The sequence below is a fragment of the Lepidochelys kempii genome, chromosome 21 (assembly GCF_965140265.1).
Source record: "Lepidochelys kempii isolate rLepKem1 chromosome 21, rLepKem1.hap2, whole genome shotgun sequence".
NCBI lineage: Eukaryota > Metazoa > Chordata > Testudines > Cheloniidae > Lepidochelys > Lepidochelys kempii.
In genome coordinates, this window is record NC_133276.1 from 12,196,263 (window position 1) to 12,217,926 (window position 21,664).

The window sequence follows — 21,664 nt, forward strand, 5'->3', positions numbered from 1 at the left end:
TATGAATGAGGAAAAAGAGGGTTGACACTTTCACACACAGGCATAGTCAGAATCACATTGAAAAAGAGGGTGCCCAGATTGGGAAAATTGAGTTCCCTATGGGAAAATTCCAACAGGAACCATCCCTCTCCTGATGATCAATTAATGAGAGATCCATCAGACCGTAAGACTATCTAGGAGGATGTGAGTATGACTGTAGCTATAATTTGTGCGTGGATATGTGTAGGATTTATCTATACTTGAATAGTCATAACTTTGCTGGTAATTTAATAAAATTTAGAAAGGCTGTTAGACATTGTTCTTGTGACTGTCTGTGTTGCTTTCCTTGTTCCTAGAGGCTCTAGATCTGAAACAAGTGGCAGAGGTAACTTTCATTCTGTTGAGACTGAGACCGTAGCCAGTGGTGTAAAACGACATTATTAAATCCACTTTAACTAAAATAAAAGGTCACAATATCCCTACATTCTGGTCTTAAACAATGGGAATCAAGCAGCATGGATACAATGCATCAGAAGAGAAGAAAGCATGCCATATAAAGAGGTGTGACCAAAGCATTTCTGGATCTAGCATCTATGGAATGCAGGTAGGAAGGACTCTTGGTCTCTTGACCCCTTCAGTATTTCTGTTCTTCAAAACAAGCACAAGGAATTATCACGTAGAGTTTACTAAGGGCCACGTTCTTAGCTGGTATAAACTGGGGCAGCTTCATTCTTCACCTCAATCGAGCTACACCATTTTACACCAACTAAGAATCTGGCCCTAGAAACATTGTTCTGATTCTCCACCCACACTGTTCAGTGTTAGTCAGAACTGGAACCTGGAAGAAAGAAGAACATAAACTTTCCATGCTCGTTCATTTCTAGGAACATTTTAGTCTAGTCGATGAAATACCAGACACCCTTTTTGTGCTAACTGTTATGGCTTTTCATGATTAAAATGATCACCCCTTCCTGCTAGATACTGAAAGCATAAATTTCTTCCACTTATGCCTCTGAGAAGATTTAGAACATTGCTCTGCTGTGTCTGCAGGATAATTATTATGATTAAAACACATATATAACACTGTAAATAGCTAGCGTCAAGTAGGTTCCTCTCCAGTCTTCAGCATTCTGATGCCAAACTGATTACCCTTTAAATTACATGTGGTATATAACCGAATTCTGAATCCACTCCCAGATCTCGATTGTGTCAATATTCCTGTCTAGATTTCCTTGCCATTCTTTATTTCTGTGCTTTGGAAAATAAGACTATAGTACTTTGCATTACCAGCTGAGGGGAGGGTACAGCCAGTGGTGAGCTGGAGCCGGTTCCCACTGGTTTGCTAGAACCGGTTGTTAAATTTAGAAGCCCTTTTAGAACCGGTTCTAAAAGGACTTCTAAATTTAACAACTGGCCAAAAGTGGCGCCTTAGGTGCCGACTCCGTGGGTACTCCGGGGCTGGAGCACCCACGGGGAAAATTTGGTGGGTGCAGAGCCCCCACCGGCAGCTCTCCGCCCCACCCCGCGCCCGGCCCCAGCTCACCTCCGCTCCACCTCCGCCCCTGAACGCACCGCCCCGCTCTGCTTCTCCACCCCTGCTTCCCGTGAATCAGCTGTTCTCGCGGGAAGCCGGGGAGGGCTGAGAAGAAGGCGGTGGCTTCGCGCTCAGTCCCAGGGAGGTGGAGGCGGAGTGGAGGTGAGCTGGGGCAGGGGTGGGGGTGCGAAGAGGGCCACCTGCACCGCAGCAGGTAACCTGGGGGTGGGGGGCACGCAGGGGAACCGCTCTCCACCCCAGCTCGCCTCTGCCTCCCTGGGACTGAGCACGAAGCCGCCGCCTGCTTCTCAGCCCTCCCCGGCTTCCTCTCCCTGTGGGTGCTCCAGCCCCGGAGCACCCACGGAGTCCTTTTGATGTGATCAGTCGGGGGAGCGGCTGCTTCCCCTGTTCCCCCCCAGCTACGATCCCCAGGGACCTGCCAGCTGCTTCCTGGGAGCTGCTCCAGGTAAGCACCGCTGGGACTCTCCACCTCGCCCGCCAGCCAGTCCCTCTGGCTCTTAGGGGCGGGGTGAGCACCCACTACGGTGGCCCACGAGACCCTCCTGTCCAGTTCTGGGGGCAGTCAGGGGACAGGGGAGGGGGGTGGATGGGGCAGGGGTCCGGGGGGGGCATCAAGAAACGCGGTGGATTGGATGGGGCAGGAGTCCTGGGGGGCACGGGTGGGCCACGACCCCCTGGTGTGGTGAGGAGAGAACCGGTTGTTAAGATTTTGGCAGCTCATCACTGGGTACAGCACCTCTCTTAAGGTCTGATCCACAATGGTTGTTTATCCCCATTTCAGCTACTGTTTTTTGCTGCACAAGTGCAAACCCTTAGCGTAGATGGGGTAAATTGCTATCAATCACTGTTTTCATCCATGCATCTAATACTGGTTTCAAGCAGGGGTAAAGTGCACCAGTGCAAATTGCAGTTTATAGCCTGTCTACCTAGGAGTTTGCACCAGTGCAGCTATCCTGGGGGCTGTCTAGCAGTGGCTTAAACCTCCCATGTAGCCACGGTCTTTGATTCAGTTAGAAGCCTGGTACATAAATTGCCCTAAGCTGTTGAGATTGGAGAGGAACTAAGCATTTCATGTATCAGCTTGATTGTGGACCCCTTCCTTTTAGGCTAACGCTAAACTACGTGCTTTTCCTTCTGTCAAATTAGCTGAATTGTTTACATGCAGGATGTTTCGAAGGTGCAGTAATTCGAGAGACACATAGTCTGGATTCAGAGTAGCAGCCATGTTAGTAGGTATCCGCAAAAAGAACAGGAGGACTTAGAATACCAGAGTTGGAAGGGACCTCAGGAGGTCATCTAGTCCAACCCCCTGCTCAAAGCAGGACCAATCCCCAATTAAATCATCCCAGCCAGGGCTTTGTCAAGCCTGACCTTAACTTCTAAGGAAGGAGATTCTACCACCTCCCTAGGTAACGCATTCCAGTGTTTCACCACTCTCCTAGTGAAAAAGTTTTTCCTAATATCCAACCTAAACCTCCCCCACTGCAACTTGAGACCATTACTCCTTGTCCTGTCCTCTTCTACCACTGAGAATAGTCTAGAACCATCCTCTCTGGAACCACCTCTCAGGTAGTTGAAAGCAGCTATCAAATCCCCCCTCATTCTTCTCTTCTGCAGACTAAACAATCCCAGTTCCCTCAGCCTCTCCTCATAAGTCATGTGTTCCAGACCCCTAATCATTTTTGTTGCCCTTCGCTGGACTCTCTCCAATTTATCCACATCCTTCTTGTAGTGTGGGGCCCAAAACTGGACACAGTACTCCAGATGAGGCCTCACCAATGTCGAATAGAGGGGAATGATCACGTCCCTCGATCTGCTGGCAATGTCCCTACTTATACATCCCAAAATGCCATTGGCCTTCTTGGCAACAAGGGCACACTGCTGACTCATATCCAGCTTCTCGTCCACTGTCACCCCTAGGTCCTTTTCCGCAGAACTGCTGCCTAGCCATTCGGTCCCTAGTCTGTAGCTGTGCATTGGGTTCTTCCGTCCTAAGTGCAGGACCCTGCACTTATCCTTATTGAACCTAATCAGATTTCTTTTGGCCCAATCCTCCAATTTGTCTAGGTCCCTCTGTATCCTATCCCTCCCCTCCAGCGTATCTACCACTCCTCCCAGTTTAGTATCATCCGCAAATTTGCTGAGAGTGCAATCCACACCATCCTCCAGATCATTTATGAAGATATTGAACAAAACCGGCCCCAGGACCGACCCCTGGGGCACTCCACTTGACACCGGCTGCCAACTAGACATGGAGCCATTGATCACTACCCGTTGAGCCCGACAATCTAGCCAACTTTCTACCCACCTTATAGTGCATTCATCCAGCCCATACTTCTTTAACTTGCTGACAAGAATACTGTGGGAGACCGTGTCAAAAGCTTTGCTAAAGTCAAGAAACAATACATCCACTGCTTTCCCTTCATCCACAGAACCAGTAATCTCATCATAGAAGGCGATTAGATTAATCAGGCATGACCTTCCCTTGGTGAATCCATGCTGACTGTTTCTGATCACTTTCCTCTCATGTAAGTGCTTCAGGATTGATTCTTTGAGGACCTACTCCATGATTTTTCCGGGGACTTGTGCACGTCCAGCTTTTCTAAATAGTCCCTAACCACCTCTTTCTCCACAGAGGGCTGGCCATCTATTCCCCATGTTGTAATGCCCAGCGCAGCAGTCTGGGAGCTGACCTTGTTAGTGAAGACAGAGACAAAAAAAGCATTGAGTACATTAGCTTTTTCCACAACCACTGTCACTAGGTTGCCTCACTCATTCAACTATAGGCTGAGCAAGTGCAGAATGGTGGTAGAATGTGCCTTTGGACGTTTAAAAGCTCGCTGGAGCTGTCAGACTTCAGCGCAACCAACATTCCCATTATTATTGCTGCTTGCCATGTGTTCCATAATATCTGTGAGAGTAAAGGGGAGACGTTTATGGTGGGGTGGGAGGTTGAGGCAAATCGCCTGGCATCCGATTTTGAGCAGCCAGACACCAGGGCGATTAGAAGAGCACAGCAAGGCGTGCTGCAGATCAGAGAGGCTTTGAAAACCAGTTTCATGACTGACCAGGCTTCAGTGTGACAGTTGTGTGTATTTCTGCTTGATGCAAACCAACTCCCTTTGTTAATTTTAATTTCCTTGTGGCACCTTAGAGACTAACCAATTTATTTGAGCGTAAGCTTTTGTGGGCTACAGCCCACTTCATCGGATGCATAGAATGGAACATATAGTAAGAAATACATACAGAGAACAAGAAAAGGTGGAAGTAGCCGTACCAACTGTAAGAGGCTAATTAATTAAGATGAGCTATTATCATCAGAAGAAAAAAACTTTTGTAGCTCATCTTAATTAATTAGCCTCTTACAGTTGGTACGGCTACTTCCACCTTTTCTTGTTCTCTGTATGTATATCTATCTATACATCTATCTTCTTACTATATGTTCCATTCTATGCATCCAATGAAGTGGGCTGTAGCCCACGAAAGCTTGCGCTCAAATAAATGTGTTAGTCTCTAAGGTGCCACAAGTCCTCCTGTTCTTTTTATAGTCTGGATTATTGTTCTTTTTATTCAAGATTTGCCAAGTAGATACTGGCCAATTTCTCTGCCAAGACAAGTAATAGGGAAGTAAACCATCACCTGCTGGCTTCAAACAAGTCCTTTACCACAATGGCTTTCAACTTGTGGTCCACAGACCTCTGCAGACTATGTCTAAGATTTCCAAAGGGGTCTGCACCCCCATTAAAATTTTTTTTAGGGGTCTTCAAATGAAAAAACGTTGAAAACCACTGCCCTACCGCTTCCTTCATAGCGGTAACAACGTCAGAGCAGACCTGTTGGAACGCTTCGTGTCTCAGCCTATTGACTGCTGTCGGACATAAAAAAACGAGAGCTCCTATCCATTCTACTCCAGCTTGCGTCTCATCCCCCAGCTATGATGGACAACCGCAGGAGAATACAGAAACCTTGGACAACCACCCTGGGGCATGTTCCGCTCGTGGACTGCAACCCCCACCATGCCACAGGGGACTGGGCACCCCACAGCTGACGTCCGCCTGATGGATTTTGCTCACACCACTTATAAAGGTTCTAAGAATAATCATGGGGTGGGCCAGACCAGGGCTCCATGTTCTGTGTAAAATCTGGTCTGCCCCTACCCAGCACACTGGGGGCAGGTCAGGGCTAGGAGCATGCACCAGGCTCTGCCCCCTGCACCCCACCGTCCCCTGCTCCCAGCCACAGGGGCCTCTCAGGGCACATGTCCATGTCAGGCTCTAGCCCCTTCGGCGCATGCGTATCCACCGCCTTAGCCCCAGCTCCTGCCCGAAGCACATGGCTTCGCTGGACTATGCTGCGCATGCGCCACCTGACCTCCAAGCGGCCGCTCTGAGTGCGCACGCGCCTTCCGCTCTCGGCCAGTGTTTCCCTCTCGGCCTCTGTAGTTTTGACTAATTAGCGAGCTTATTGGCCTACTCCGGGTCACGTGACCTGTTAATCGTCTGTGGCCGGGTGCGTGACGCCGCGGGAGCCCCAGTCCCGAGATGGCGGCCACCCGCTGCCGGCGGTTTCCGGAGCGCTGCGAGGAGTGGCCGCGGGAGGAGACCAAGCGGGCCCGGGACCTGGGCGCCTTCCCGCGGCAGCGGGGGCCCAGGCCTTCCGGGAGGGGGCGAGCACCCAGGTGAGCGCCGCGGGGCGGGAGCGCGGCCGCGCCCCCAGCTGGGCCGGGGGGGCCGGGGCTGGGGCCCTGGGGGGGCCGGGGCCGGGGCCCTGGGGGGGAGACAGCCACGGCCCGCGCCTCGCAGCCCCCCCCCAGCTACTCCCGGGCACCTACACCCCGTGCAGCCCCCCAGCCACCCCCGGCAGCCCCCCAGCCACCCCCGGCTTCTCTCCCCTTCACAACCACTGCCCCCCCCAGGCCCCCAGCCCCACCCCAGCTACTGCCTGACACCTTCACCCCCTGCAGCCCCCCAGCTTCTCTCCCCTTCACAACCACTGCCCCACAGCCCCTCTGGCCCCTCACAGCCCCCCCCCCCCAGCTACTCCCGGGCACCTACACCCCGTGCAGCCCCCCAGCCACCCCCGGCTTCTCTCCCCTTCACAACCACTGCCCCCCAGCCCCGCCCCCCCTAGCTACTCCCGGACACCTACACCCCGTGCAGCCCCCCTCCGGCTTCTCTCCCCTTCACAACCACTGCCCCACAGCCCTCCCCGGCCCTCACAGCCCCCCCCAGCTACTCCCGGACGCCTACACCCCGTGCAGCCCCCCAGCCGCCCCCGCTTTATCTCCCCTTCACAACCACTGCCCCACAGCTCCCCTGCCCCCCCCCACGCCCTCACAGGCCCCCAGCCCCACCCCAGCTACTGCCTGACACCTTCACCCCCTGCAGCCCCCCAGCCCTCCCCGGCCCTCACAGCCCCCCCCAGCTACTCCCGGACACCTACACCCCGTGCAGCCCCCCAGCCACCCCGGGCTTCTCTCCCCTTCACAACCACTGCCCCACAGCTCCCCTGCCCCACCCCAGGCCCTCACAAGCCCCCAGCCCCACCCCAGCTACTGCCTGACACCTTCACCCCCTGCAGCCCCCCAGCCCTCCCCGGCCCTCACAGCCCCCCCCCAGCTACTCCCGGACACCTACACCCCGTGCAGCCCCCCAGCCACCCCCGGTTTATCTCCCCTTCACAACCACTGCCCCACAGCTCCCCTGCCCCCCCCCCCCAGGCCCTCACAAGCCCCCAGCCCCACCCCAGCTACTGCCTGACACCTTCACCCCCTGCAGCCCCCCAGCCACCCCCGGCTTCTCTCCCCTTCACAACCACTGCCCCACAGCCCCGCCCCCCCAGCTACTCCCGGACACCTACACCCCGTGCAGTCCCCCTCCGGCTTCTCTCCCCTTCACAACCACTGCCCCCCAGGCCCCCCGGCCCTCACAGCCCCCAGGCCCTCACAGCCCCCAGGCACTCCCTGACACCTTCACCCCCTGCAGCCCCCCAGCCACCCCCAGCTTCTCTCCCCTTCACAACCACTGCCCCACAGCTCCCCTGCCCCCTCACAGGCCCCCAGCCCCACCCCAGCTACTGCCTGACACCTTCACCCCCTGCAGCCCCCCAGCTTCTCTCCCCTTCACAACCACTGCCCCACAGCCCCTCTGGCCCCTCACAGCCCCCCCAGCTACTCCCTGACACCTACACCCCTGAAGCCCCCCCACCGCCCCCGTCACCCCCTTACACCTGTACCCCATACACGCCCCTTCAGGCACCTTGCCTTACATCTCTGCCTGTTGTCACTGCCCCCCCATGCCCCTCACAGCCCCCCCACACACACCTGTACCCCCTACACACCCCTTCAGCCACCTCTTCTCTTACATTTCTACCTGGAGTCACAGTCTTCTCCTCTGGCACCCCCAATCACCCCCTTACACCTATACCCCATAAGCACCCCTTTTAGCCCTACAGCCACCTCTTCTCTTACATCTCTACCTACAGCCACTGCTTCCCTGTCTATTGTCTGTTTTATTCACATGATTAAGATTTGCTGGGGGGGTTTTCTTCAGTGCTGTCTGCTACACATGTGGGTTGCTCTTTGTCGTTTGTTGAAACGTTTCCACTTTAATTATTAATTGGGCCAAAGCAAGAGGTAGCTCTGAGACGACTTCCTTAGTTCAGTGGTTATGGTACTGAGCTGTGATGTTGGAGGCCTTGGTTCAATTCCCACCTCTTCCTGCCACGAAGGGATTTGCTACCTAAGCTGTTTTGTTTTGTTTTAATTAAGTGAGCACAAGAGGAAAAAACTTAAAAATGAATCACTCTTGTCCCGGACCCCTGTCCAGACTATGGGAGATCCAGTCCCCCCTCTGCCAGGGGACTTGAACATGGATCTCCCACATCCCAGGGACCACCCCCCTGCACGGTGGGTGGTTCTTAATTCAAGCCCCCTTCCTTTCTCAGGAAGACAATGGCTCCTATGAATGAGAGGGGATTTAAACAAGGACCCCCCCACCTCAGTCACCTGGGAGAGAGGAGAACCCTCTTCAAACCCCTTCTAAGGGGCAGAGGGAGGACTCAAACCAGGATCGCCTGTATTCTGGGCGAGAGTCCTAGCCATGGGACTATAGAGTGATTCTAGCTTTTTAGTTGGCCCAATGAATAGTTTAATTAAAGTGGAACAGCCTCAATAGGCAAGACTGAGGGAGCTCCCTGTTCAGATCCCAGCTCCTCATCAGGCGGAGGGGGGAATCAAACTAGGGTTGCTAGCATCCCAGTAGCAGACCCTGACCACTATGCTAGAGAGGGCTGCTCATGTCTGAGACTTGCTTGGGTCCAATTAATAGTGAATTAAAGTGGAACAGCTTCAGTAGGAAAGATTGAGGGATCTTGTTCCACATGAACACTGCTCATTTTTGCCCCTAGCATTGTGCAAAAGAGAGATTTCGTCCCATCCCAAGAACAAGCATGAAATATCAGCTGGGGTGTGTCAGTAACCTAATTGCATGCTGTCATTTATAAGCCTGCTCCCATTATCTACAGAGTGAGCAGTTTTGAGGGCAAAGAGGCAAAACACTCCGACCTGGTCATCTATCAAAGATGATCCAACAGTCTTGGGAGGTAGCTACGTCTCTGCCTGTTGATGGCTTTCTAAATTAGGACCATTACTTTGAATTCGTGGCATGGACAGACCTGACCTAGCCAGACAGATAAAGCACCAAGCAGTAGCTGACAAGTAGCCCTGGCTCAGTGTCATTAGCAAGATTTGAAGGTGGGTAACTGCAAGACAAGGCAACTGCACTTCTTCAGCGTCAGCAGCCTCTGACTCACTGGTATCTTTGTTGTACTGTGGGGAGAAGCAAGCAACTCTGGATAACATGCGCGAACACAAGTGAGCAACTGTCACCAACAATAGCCTCCTTCAGGCAGCACCTGAAAGGTGCAAATTATCAGTCATACATAATGGAATCATGCAACAGGTCAGTATCTTCAAGTGTCCCCTGTCAACAGGGGATGGGTAAGAGATAGCATGGGCCAGCCAGCTTCTAGAGTGATGATGCTGCCACCTGCTCCAGCCGCCATCCTCCCCTTTCTGCAGTGTAGTTGTGTGAGTAGCTGTGCAACAAGGAGATATAAGTGCTGCAGGGATTTGGGGCCTTCGAGGCTCGCAGCTGGGACAGTGACGAGTGTAGCAAACGTCTATTGAACACATCAGAGACAGATTCTGAGGGGTGTGTTAGAAACATTTCAACTCTCTGCCACTTACTGAGACTTTTTCTGAGTGAATATAGCTCAAAGGAGTGTTGCATTAGACATGCAGCAGCTCATAGTGATATGTAGGGTTACATAAGAGTATGTGGTTATACTTCGTTATTCACACATGACAGTCTACAGCCCTTCTACTAAGAGTCATTACTGTTCTGTAAGTAGCTTACGTGTACTGTCCTTGTATTCAGTGATAGGACGGAAGAACCCCATGCACCACTACAGACTAGGGACCGAGTGGCTAGGCAGCAGTTCTGCAGAAAAGGACCTAGGGGTTACGGTGGACGAGAAGCTGGATATTTTGGGCTGTATAAGTAGGGGCATTGCCAGCAGATTGAGGGACGTGATCATTCCCCCCATGTGACATTGATGAGGCTTCATCTGGAGTATCCAGTTCATCTGTGTCCAGTTTTGGGCCCCACACTACAAGAAGGATGTGAAAAAATTGGAAAGCATCCACCGAAAGGCAACAAAAATGATTAGGGGACTGAAACACATGACTTCTGAGGAGAGGCTGAGGGGGGATTGTTTAGTCTGCGGAAGAGAAGAATGAGGGGAGATTTGATAGCTGCTTTCAACTACCTGAAAGGGGGTCCAAAGAGGATGGATCTAGACTGCTCTCAGTGGTAGCAGATGTCAGAACGAGGAGTAATGGTCTCAAGTTGCAGTGGGGGAAGGTCTAGGTTGGATATTAGGAAAAACTTTTTCACTAGGAGGGTGGTGAAGCACTGGAATGCGTTACCTAGGGAGGTGGTGGAATCTCCTTCCTTAGAGGTTTTTAAGGTCAGGCTTGACAAAGCCCTGGCTGGGATGATTTAGTTGGGGATTGGCCCTGCTTTGAGCAGGGGGTTGGACTAGATGACCTCCTGAGGTCCCTTCCAACCCTGATAGTCTATGATTCTATGATAGTAAGGTAATTACAATTGTATTATGTGGGTTTTAGACTTTTCTCCAGCTGAGCACATAACATCAAAACTATATGTTTTATAATTAGCTGCAGAATGTCATAAAAATAGCAGACAGATAAAACTTTACTCAAACCAGTCCATTCTATAAATGACAAGATGTTGTGTGACTACACACTTTAGCTTTGACTGCAGGCCAAAAAGTATAGGAAAATGCATAAAATATATCAGCTGGGGTAAAGAGTTTCCAGACGTTCCAAAGCAGTACTATTTTGAGTACATAGTTGCATTATCAAATGTATTTAGAAGCTTTCTGCCAATTTTGATAAAAATTAAAACGATGCTTCTACAAGTTATGGCCCTCTTTGTGATTTTATGATTTTTTCAGACAGGCACAAGAAGAGAAGTCACAGGTAGCAGGAGGCTGGATGGCTCAGGGGAAGGGTGAGAAGATGGAATCTTTCATCTTTAAGGTCCTGCTTTGAACCCAACTCAGGTCAGTATTGGCCAAAAACTGTCACCATCTGAGGCGGCAGCATGGTCTAGTAGACAGGGCCCTTGCGAGGGAGTAAGACCTGGGGCAGTCACTCCCCACTGTCCCGGTCTTGTCTATTTAGATAGTGAGCTCTTCTTGTACTATGTGCACGTACAGCGCCTAGCACAATGGAGCCTCTAGGGTAATAGCCACTTGGTAGTCTAATGAATTGGTCCAGGTGCCAGTGGGTATATATCCCCCAGACCATTTCCCACGCTGTACCTGTCTCAGCACTGGGAACTTTAGCTTCTGTGGTGTTTACCGCAGCACATTTCCCCAGCAGTAAGATTCATGTGCAATCTTTAATTTAGAAGAGACGTAGGTTTTATGGAGTCTAGATTCACAGATTGTAAGTCCAGAAGGGACCATTATGATTATGTAGCCTGACTGACCTCCTGCATAACACAGGCCAGAGAACCTCAAGTATAGCAATGGCTGCATCAAACCCAATCATTTGTGAACTACAGCATATCTTTTAGAAAGACCTGGAGTTTTTAAAATCAAGACTGGAAGCAATAGAGGCTGTGGAGCTGGAAATTAATTCAGAGAAGAGAGGAAGCAATAGTCCATCTATTTGAAGTCCCTTAGTAAATAATAATTATCTTTAGCCCTTATATATATACATATATATATAGCTTGTCGTCCAAAAACCTCAAAGCACTTTAGAAAGGAAGTCAGTATCATTATCCCCATTTGACAGATGAGGCACAGGGAGGTGAAGTGACTTGCCCAAGGTCACCCAACAATCCAGTGGCAGAGCTCCACTTACACCCCTTCTCTCCCCCTCCAACAAATCAAATAGCTTCTGGCACACATTTTAGTTGGGTTTTTGTTTTTAATTAGTCATGTTAAACTAATGACCATCGGGTCGCTCTCTCAGAGAAAACAACAAAAGGCACACACAAAAAAAGTAAAGTCAGAATGCCTGAGACAACAACTCCAGCTTAGGAAAGCAACTCTTGAGACGCTGGTTGGAGTTATATTGGCAACATGGCTCTCACATCCTCCGGCCTCGCCAGCAATTGTTATTTGACTAACGCCACTGGGACTCTCTTTCCAAAAAGAACAACAACTCAAATAATAACCAGTGCGCTCTGGTCCCCAGGGAACATGCCGAGATCACCTCTTGGAGCAGGGGGAGGAACTCCCCCGTGAAGAAATCGGCCCCAAGAAATCAACATTTGGCACTGAAATGGCGCCTTCCGTCAGGAATAAAACGTTACATTAAAACATTCAAATTTGGGTTTTTAAAAGCACATTGAGGCAAGGTCTGTGTGTGGAGGGCAGAGAGGGAGGAGTCGTGGGGGCATAAGCCATCTCCTCTGTTCTCTCTGCTCCCTAGGAGTGCAGACAGACACACGAGAGCGCCCAGGCCTCTCTCTCTTCGTGGCCCTGAAGAGCCCATGGGACAATCCGATAGGGAGGCAGGAGAAAAGAAGCAGATTGATGCTCATTCCCCTTTAACAAGGATACTGCAGTGATGTACACTAATGGCCCAAGCCGCCACACTACGGTGCTTGGGGAGAGGTTACCGGAGTACTCTTCACAAGGGCATGGCCAAGTGTGGAGAAGGTTGGCCGACACCCCACAGTTCACATCCCGGCTCTTCCAGGGGCTGCTCCTCCCCCATCTCCGCAAAATACCCAGCCCCTCTTGAAACTGATTTGTAAGTTTCTAGTCGAGTTTTCCTAATAGGAATTCGACACTCGTCTCTTAACGTGCTACTGCAGAAACGCCTACAGCTCGGCAACCCCGAACGCCAGGGGAGACCGGAGCCCTCCCGTACTTGTACCTAGGCGGCCTTTGCACGCATGAGACGCATATTATAAATATAAAATCATATCTGCTACAAACAGAAGACGTATATTGTACATCTCTTACCCATATACACAAGACCACAATATACACATATGCCTTGGAGGACGAGGAGTGTCATCATGGAAAGAGGATTGTAAGAAGCACAGCTCCCCCCCTGCCAGCCCTGCTGGGGGGGTGGGGTGAGGGGCTGTGCGCACAGCAGGTCAGATCAGTCACAGGAGGAGTCTTGTCCAGTGGACATGTGTCACTCAGAACAGTGCATGGATGGGCCAGTCTCCCTCACACATGTGCATGCCCCACAAAATGCATTCACCATGTGCTGCATGAGAGGAAGAGAGAGAGTGCACAAGCCTGTCTCCCGTTACCCTTGAAGTGCTGCGTTTCTTCAGACACTTGGAGCGAAGCTAGGCCCTGAGAGCTTTTTGCATCCTACAGCACGGCTGCCCTCAGAAAGGGTTCCACCCAGGCAGGTCTCTGGTAAGGCATCTTCGTCTGGGAGTTGGATCAAACTGTGTCTGAAGAGAAAATGGACCCAGCTGGGAGCGTGTGCGCTTGGGTGGGCTAACAGGAGGCAGCAAGGCTCAGATGGCTGGTGACAGCCAGGCCTGCGGAGGCATCCAGAGGCTCAATCCTTGGCTCAGTTTATACTTAAAGCCCCAGAAGCTGCCACTCTTTGCCTCCTTTCTCCCCAGACTCGGGCCACCACAATGGCATGGAATACTGATGGTCGTTTGAGTGGCACATCCACACACGGAGTGGCAAGCAGGCAGACGTAAGAGTTAAGACAAAAGTCGATGTGAGCTTTGTACAGCTAGGAGTGGCTCCTGGCCAGCGCGTCCGAGGACGTCGACGATGAAATGCCACAGTGATTAGATCAGGCCGGGGTGGGGAGACCAAGTCCTGGCACCTATCGGCGGTAGTGATTGGGGGCATCCGCAAACATGTACTTGAGTCTGTAGGCTTCAGCAAGGAGGAGTCCAATCTCTTCGTTGCCCCAATGTATTGTTGGTAGGTTTTGTAACAACATTAGAAGACCCTGAAACAAGGGAAAAAGGGGTTCTTATTTTGGGAGGCAGTGGAGCAAGGATTCCAGCCGTAGGGCAAATTTAGATCTGGTATGAACAGGCACAGCAGCACTGAATCATGGTATGTTCTAGCTTTAGTATACAGAGCACTTTCCATCCATCAAAGTGCTTTACAAAGGTGGTTGAGGGGGAAACTGAGGCACAGAGCGGGGATGTGACTTGCCTGAGGTCATTCAGCAGGCCAGCAGCGGAGCTGGGAATAGGACCCAGGTCTCCTGAGTCCCAGTCAAGTGCCCTGTTCATGCTTACCATGCTGCCTCCATGATGTCAATGGAGTTGCACCTGTTTACACTAGATCTGAACATGGTCCTGAAGGCAGAGGTAGAGAGAGCCTCATCAACACTGCACATACGCAGACACACACCTCACTCCTGCATGCTGGCGGCCACCCAAAAGTGGACAGTGGACTCTTTATTAACCATGGAAAATGGAGTCCCATCCCCCTGCCCTTTTCCTGATGCACTGAAGCCTTCATACCTCACGTCTGCAGCACACAAGTCTTTATAGCGAACAAGCCTGATCTCAGCACACATGACGTGCTCCCTCTTTATCCAACTGGATTTCACATTCCCTGGTCTATTGAAACGATTGCAGTGCTCAGACCCCGGCAGCAGCAAAACCTGCTTACCCAGCTCTGTGTGAGAGTTGGATACACACCCTGGTATGCCCCTCTTCAGCTTCCAGGCTGCTTCCGGAGGGTCTCAGAGCACTTGTCAGAGGGGCACTAACGGAGCCTCACAACCCCACTGTGAAATACAGCATTAACACTCCAGCTTTACAGATGGGAACCACAGCACAAAGACACACAAGGTCAGACAGTGAGTCTGCAGCAGAGGATCCCAGAGCACCTGGCTCTGCCCTGTGCTCAGTGTAACCAATCACGTGTCCTCTATTAACGTGGTTATGGGACAGTCGTGCAGGGGTCCTCCAGTCAGAGGAGTTGAATGGTGACACCTGGGTGTAGATTTTATGATCTGATCTATCACTTGGGTGCAATCAACATGCGCACAGCCGCATGCGGTGCATCTCAGTGCCTGATGTTTAACCACTTACACGTAAACCACCCAACAGCGGCAATTATGTCGCCCGCCCTCCTCCCCACCAGGGATTCACCTGGAAGTCCTCCTCATCCAGGATCTCTTTCCGCCACTTGATCAGGAAGGCGGCACAGACATACAGGTGGAAATGGGAGAATCCTTCCGGCTCCGACTGGAAAGGACACAAAACTGGGTCAATCCTTGCAGCATGAGGATAGCACCGGCAAGCCCAGCGTAGCCTGCCTTTGCTCCAGGCTCTCCCCAGCAGGCCTGTGGCAGGCACTCAGGGCTGCACTGCACAACAAGGCAGACAAGAGGAAGGAGCAGGTCACTTTGCTGCTGCTGATCTCTCTGAGCGCAACAGCCTTCCCAGCACTGCAGCTGCCCCACGCCCACCACTGGGGAGGCTGTGCTGGGAGCCTGCCCGAGGGCAAAAAACGGGGAGGCTGGGAAGTTTTAGTCCTACATACCTGGTAGGTGTCCCACAGGCGGATAGTGCAGCGCAGGGGGAGCTCCCTCATCAGCAGATTGTTCATCCAGCGAAAGGCAAACTGCAGGTATTCGACCTCATATTTCCTAAAGTGATTGTGTACCTGCTCTGAAACAGCACATTCCATTACACATCTGGATCCCCATGGGGCCCAAGGCTCTGTGCCCTAATGCCCTGCGCCTCAAAGCACTCTCAGGACCAATCCCCTCCCCTGTCCAAATGCATTTCAACCCAATCCCCTCTCCCCATTAAACCAAGCCTCCTCCTACCATGTGCATTAAAGTCCCCTGTTCTGTTAAACGATGCCCCCTTCCACATGCATTTCAACCAAGTCCCCTCCCTTGCTAAACCTCAGTCCCTCCTACCATGTTTTCTCTTGCCAAATGACTCTGATTTGTGCCAAACTATGCCCTCGCCCACATGCCTTCCAGCCTAGCCCTCTCCCCTGCCAAGCCAGGACCCCAGCTGTGTCTCTTCCACCCGAGTCCCTTCTGCCTCCTAATCCACCCCACCAAAACCATGTCGCCTCCCACATGCCTTCCAGCCAACCCAACCCCCTTCCTCATCAAGCCACATCCATCCCAACTAATTCCGCCGCACTTCCCCTCTCCAAACCAAGCCCCACTTCCAGCCCCTTCCCATGGTTGGTATCCGGATCAGGACAGAGGCTACCATCTGGCACAACCACTGGTCTTTGGGAACCTCGTGGGGGGATGGGAGAGGAATTGTTACAGCGCAACCCTGCTCTCTGCCTCCGTGCGTATGCTAGAATTCCAGAGGGAAATCGTGTCCATCAACAGCTTCCACCCTGTTGGATACTCCACTTCTTCAAATAAAGACCCATCATATCACTGCAATCAGTGGTTACTAAACAGTAATAAGTCACCAGGACCAGATGCTATTCGCCCAAGACTTCTGAAGGAACTCAAATGTGAAATTGCAGAACTACTAACTGGTATGTAACGTATCATTTAAATCAGCTTCTGGACCAGATGACTGGAGGAGAGCTAATGTGACGTCAATCATTAAAAAAGGCTCCAGAGGTGATCCCGGCAAGTCTAACTTCAGTACCAGGAAAACTGGTTGAAACTATAGTTAAGAACAGAATTATCAGACACCTAGATGAACACTATTGGCTGGGGAAGAGTCAACATGGTTTTTGTAAAGGGAAATCATGCCTCACCGATCTACTAGAATTCTTTGAGGGGGTCAACAAGAATGTGGAGAAGGGTGATCCAGTGGATATAGTTTACTTAGATTTTCAGAAAGCCTTTGACAGGGTCCCTCACCAAAGGCTCTTAAGCAAAGTAAGGAGTCATGGGATAAGAGAGAAGGTTTTCCCATGGATCAGTAACTGGTTAAAAGATAGGAGACAAAGGGTAGGAATGAATGGTCAGTTTTCAGAATGGAGAGAGGTAAATAGTGGTGTCCCCAAGGGGTCTGTACTGGGACCAGTGCTGTTCAACATATTCCTAAACGATCTGGAAAAAGGTGTAAATAGTGAGGTGGCAAAATTTGCAGATGATACAAAACTACTCAAGCTAGTTAAGTCCAAAGCAGACTGTGAAGAGTTACAAAGAGATCTCACAATACTGGGTGGCTGGGCAACAAAATGGCAGATTAAATTCAATGCACATTGGAAAACATAATCCCAACTATACTGATAAAATGATGGGGTCTAAATTAGCTATTACCAGTCAAGAAAGATCTTTGAGTCATTGTGGTTAGTTCTCTGAAAACATCCACTCAGTGTGCAGCGGCTGTCAAAAGAGCTAACAGAATGTTGGGAATCGTTAGGAAAGGGGTAGATAATAAGACAGAAAATATCATGTTGCCTCTATATAAATCCACGGTACGCCCACATCTTGAATACTGCATGCAGATGTGGTCGCCCCATCTCAAAAAAGATATATTGGAATTGGAAAGGGTTCAGAAAAGGACAACAAAAATGATTGGGGTATGGAACAGCTTCCATATGAGAAGAGATTAGTGAAACTGGGACTTTCAGCTTGGACAAGAGATGACTAAGGGGGGATATAATAGAGGTCTATAAAATCATGGCGGGTGTGGAGAAAGTACGTGGAGAAAGTAAATAAGGAAGTGTTATTTACTCCTTCTCAGAACACAAGAACTAGGGGTCACCAAATGAAATCAATAGGCAGCAGGTTTAAAACAAATAAAAGGAAGTATTTCTTTACACAGCACAGAGTTGACCTGGGGAACTCTGCCAGAGGATGTTGTGAAGGCCAAGACTATAACAGGGTTCAAAAAAGAACTAGATAAATTCCTGGAGGATAGGTCCATCAATGGCTATTAGGCAGGATGGGCAGGGATGGTGTCCCTAGCCTCTGTTTGCCAGACGCTGGGAATGGGTGACAGGAGATGGATCACTTGATGATTCCCTGTTCTGTTCATTCCCTCTGAGGCACCTGGCATTGGCCACTGTCGGAAGACAGGATACTGGGCTGGATAGACCTTTGGTCTGACCCAGTATGGCCGTTCTTATGAGCAAACTGCAGGGGGTGAGGAACAAGAGCTGTGCACAGCAAGACCTCCCCCTCCTGCCTTGCTCCCATTCGGCTCTCCTCACCACCTACCATCTATCCGGCTGACGAGCTCCTCCAGTGCTTTGACCTTCTTCTGGATCCCGGGCTGTGCAAAGGTGTAGTTATCCTGCAGGAAGACAGTGAGAGTCAAGGGCAGCAGCTACTGTAGTGAAAGCATCCTGGAGCTTGGAACCCAGCTAAAAGACCTGCTCTCCTTCTGCCTACTCCTGGGATCACTGAGATCAGCTGTCACACTTTTGCTAAGAGTCCCTGGATGTGAATTGTCCAGGAGACAGTGCGTTTGGGGTGGTGGGATCCTCTGCTCTGGAATTCACCTCCCTGTTGGGGAAGATTGCTGCCCTTCCAGGCCCAGTGTAAGCCAGACTCCCTGGAAAACATGAGCATTAGGGTTTTGCTTAGTGAGGCAGGGTGGTCTAGTAGTTAGATATACAGACTGAGAATCAGGAGACCTGAGGTGAAATCCTGACCCTACTGGGCTTTTTGCTGTAGACTTCCATAGGACCAGGCTTTCCCGCCTGGATTCTATTCCCAACTCACGCTGTAACTCTAGGTGAGTCCCTCAACCCCTCTGTGCCTCAGTTTCCCCATCTGTAAAGCAGGGGCAATTTTTTAAGGTGCTTTGAGATCCCCCAATTGGTGCTAAGTGGTAATTACTCTATTTTAAGTGGAAGGTGTTCGACTTTGATGTGTGTCTCATTGTGTGTTTTGTTTCTTGCTGCATACGGGGCGCTCAGATCACAAGAGAGCACACTTGAGAAATCTCTAAATAAGTGAATTTGTGTCAGGGAGCAAGGAAAGCGATTTGGAGCTTACAGAGAAAAATTCCTTTTTAATGGAGACATACATAGGCAGAGAACGAGAGAGTACTTAATTCTCGCTTTATTAGGAAGGTCGATCCTGATAAAAGAGGGGAGTGTTTTTAATAAAGAAGACAGAGGACATCTATCATTGCCACTTGTAAGTCCATGTGTCTTTGTGGGACCCTGATCAAGTTGGTCCGCAGGCCTGTGTGGGACCACAAGCCAAGGCGGGTGGGTAGAAGTCTGCAGCAATATGGGGCAATGAGAAGCAGAGACGTGAGGAGCCGCACGTGACTGGGGAACAAGATGCATGAGAGATCAGAGAGCATACGCATGGAGACAGCTCTCATCAGAGAGGAGGGGTGGTGGATGTGGGAGTCAGTGTGTGGAGAAGTAGGATACCAGCCAACTGTTGAACAAGCAGTTTCAGAAGTCAGGCTAGAAGGGGGTCAAGAATAATCTCGGCACAACAGCCCTCTGAGGAACGACCTTCATTTTACTGAGAGGGGACTAGACACAGATAAGTGACTTGGACAAGGCCACTGAGTAATCAGTAGCTGAGCCAGGATTAGAACTCGGAAGTTCCTGGCTTTGAGTCCCCAGCCTCTAAAACTAGACAGGACGCAGCTTGTAACCAGAGGGGTTAGGTACAGGGAGATCACTAGGAATGTCACTCAGATTGGGGGTGCGGCCTGAGGGTAGAACAGATGGCTACCCAAAAACAGAGGGAGGACACTGGGATTGCTACCTAAGGGAGAGGGAGGAGCAGAGAGAAATCTGCTCAGGCCCATTTCCCGGTGCACTTACCTGTATGCCATCCAGTAGTTTGCTCATACACCAGAAGCTGTCGGCTTCAATGCTCCGCAACACATCCTGAGACAGGGTCGTCACGTCAAAGTTCTCCACATCCTCTTCTGTAAAACAAGGGGGAAGAGAATCCAGAGGACGTGTCTCCAAGGGTGTGGGGAGAGGAGGAGAGAGGATGCATGAGTGCCTCGTATCTTTAAGAGGATCCTTTAATGTGGAGGGATGCCAGGCTGAGTTCCCCGTAGTGCCACCATCCTTGCTGCAAACACATTTCTGTGTTCCTGGTGCAACCTACCCTTGGCTTTGAGTCACTCTTCTGCTGCCAGGATCAAGGGGGAAAGGGGTGGGTAGAACTGGTTCTAGAAGCCAGAGCTGCTATGAACAAGATTGGTAACGAAGCTGTGCAGCACAGCAAAACATCAGCCCGGGAAATCTGGAAAGCCCAGTCCCCCTGCGTGTGGGACAACCACGCTGCCTGGGGATCACCTGTAACACAATTATGCTTTGTAGGGCGGTAGTGTCTATGAGCCCCAAGCGCAGACCAAAACCCCGTTGTGCCAAGCGCTGCACAAACGGCGAACAAACAGTGCTTACAATCTAACAGTGCACCTTACCGTGACAGGAGAGCTGAGCCCAGAGCTACAGTGCCATTCCCTAGATAAGCCAGTAAAGACGCTCCAATGGCTGTGGGTTCCTTACCGGCTCTGGTCCTACTGGCTAGAATATGTACCAACATACCATCCCCAGGCACCACATCAAGGTCACCACAACCAACAAGTCGCTTCCTTGCTTACAACTAGGCTGGGCAGAATTCGATTTTTATTTTTGAGAATATTGAGGTTCATTTGTAAGCATTTTCATCAGTTTCAGCTGTCACCGTTGGGAAATTGGGGGGGGGGGGTGCCAAGCAATCATTATTTAATGACAATAGGCATTGAGATTCCCAAAGTGAAAGCTCTATAACCATTAAAACACAAACTGTCAACATCACATGTCAGAATATGCAAAATAAATATCCTTAATCAACAAATCACGTGTTTTGACTGCTCATTTGCTAGCCCATATGGAAGAAGCCTAATTCAAAAGCCTAACTCCCTGGATTTTTGACTCTTAAGTTCTTAAGCAACTCGCCTAGCTCTGCATTTTGATTATTATTGCTGGAAATATTTTTTGTGGGTTTGCGTACACTGAAATTGACGTTTCTCTATATTTACCAATAAAAACCTGATCCATCCATGCCTACTTACAGCTCGCCTTTAAGAGTATTGGTGGTGTATTAAAGCAAAGTCCCTAAAGTCAGGCCTGCAGGTCCAAGAGGACCAGCCATCTCCTTGGATCAGAGAAACAGTTTATCTGGAAGCTGGGTGGGGAAGATCAAGGAGACCAGGCTGGGAGGAAAAGCCTGTCCAATGGGGTATTTTGGGGGGCGGGGGAGTTTGCCCCATTTATAATCCTAATTCATCCCTGTAGGCCATGGGGATGGCAGGATGGTCACACAGCAACTCCCTTTGTGAAAGCAGGGGGATCATGCCCTAATCCAAGCTGAGAGAGATGCCCCAAGAGAAGCACACAGCATAGTTCTAAAGCCTGGGATTCAGATAGGGATGAGGAAAATGCCACCAGCCACGCAAAGCCTTGTGTTCCTTTGCAAAGGCAGAGAAGGGGCTCCCTTGATTGCATATTTGATCTGGGTTTGGTTCCTCCAGAGGCTGCTTGCAGCAGTTTCTCCTCGGGCTCCTTCCTACTACACTGATTACCAAGGCAGAAACCCCAGAGCTTTAAAGGCAGCAGAGAAATTACCAGCATGCCAGCTCTCTGCGTTCAGTGGCGAGTGCCCTG

At 50.7% G+C, this 21,664-nt stretch overlaps 1 protein-coding gene and 1 long non-coding RNA gene across 3 annotated transcripts in view; one reads left to right on the plus strand and one right to left on the minus strand.

Moving 5' to 3' along the window:
* The first annotated feature begins 6,000 nt into the window (after positions 1 to 6,000).
* LOC140901412 (uncharacterized) lies at positions 6,001 to 19,315 on the plus strand. The gene is made up of 3 exons (XR_012155842.1): positions 6,001 to 6,212; positions 11,075 to 11,182; positions 12,327 to 19,315. It is a non-coding gene; the product is annotated as an uncharacterized lncRNA (long non-coding RNA).
* Positions 13,064 to 21,664, minus strand: part of TBC1D22B (TBC1 domain family member 22B) — a 37,376-nt gene continuing 28,775 nt past the window's right edge. Inside the window, exons 9-13 of one of the 2 annotated variants that reach the window (XM_073320223.1) lie at positions 19,826 to 19,932; positions 18,249 to 18,324; positions 15,632 to 15,759; positions 15,238 to 15,333; positions 13,064 to 14,075 (exon numbers count right to left, since the gene is read on the minus strand). In XM_073320223.1, coding sequence (XP_073176324.1) covers positions 13,947 to 14,075; positions 15,238 to 15,333; positions 15,632 to 15,759; positions 18,249 to 18,324; positions 19,826 to 19,932 — 536 coding nt within the window. In that variant the 3' untranslated portion in view covers positions 13,064 to 13,946. Of the gene's footprint in view, positions 14,076 to 15,237; positions 15,456 to 15,631; positions 15,760 to 18,248; positions 18,325 to 19,825; positions 19,933 to 21,664 lie in introns of both variants that reach the window. The other variant, XM_073320224.1, reaches the window with a different exon arrangement.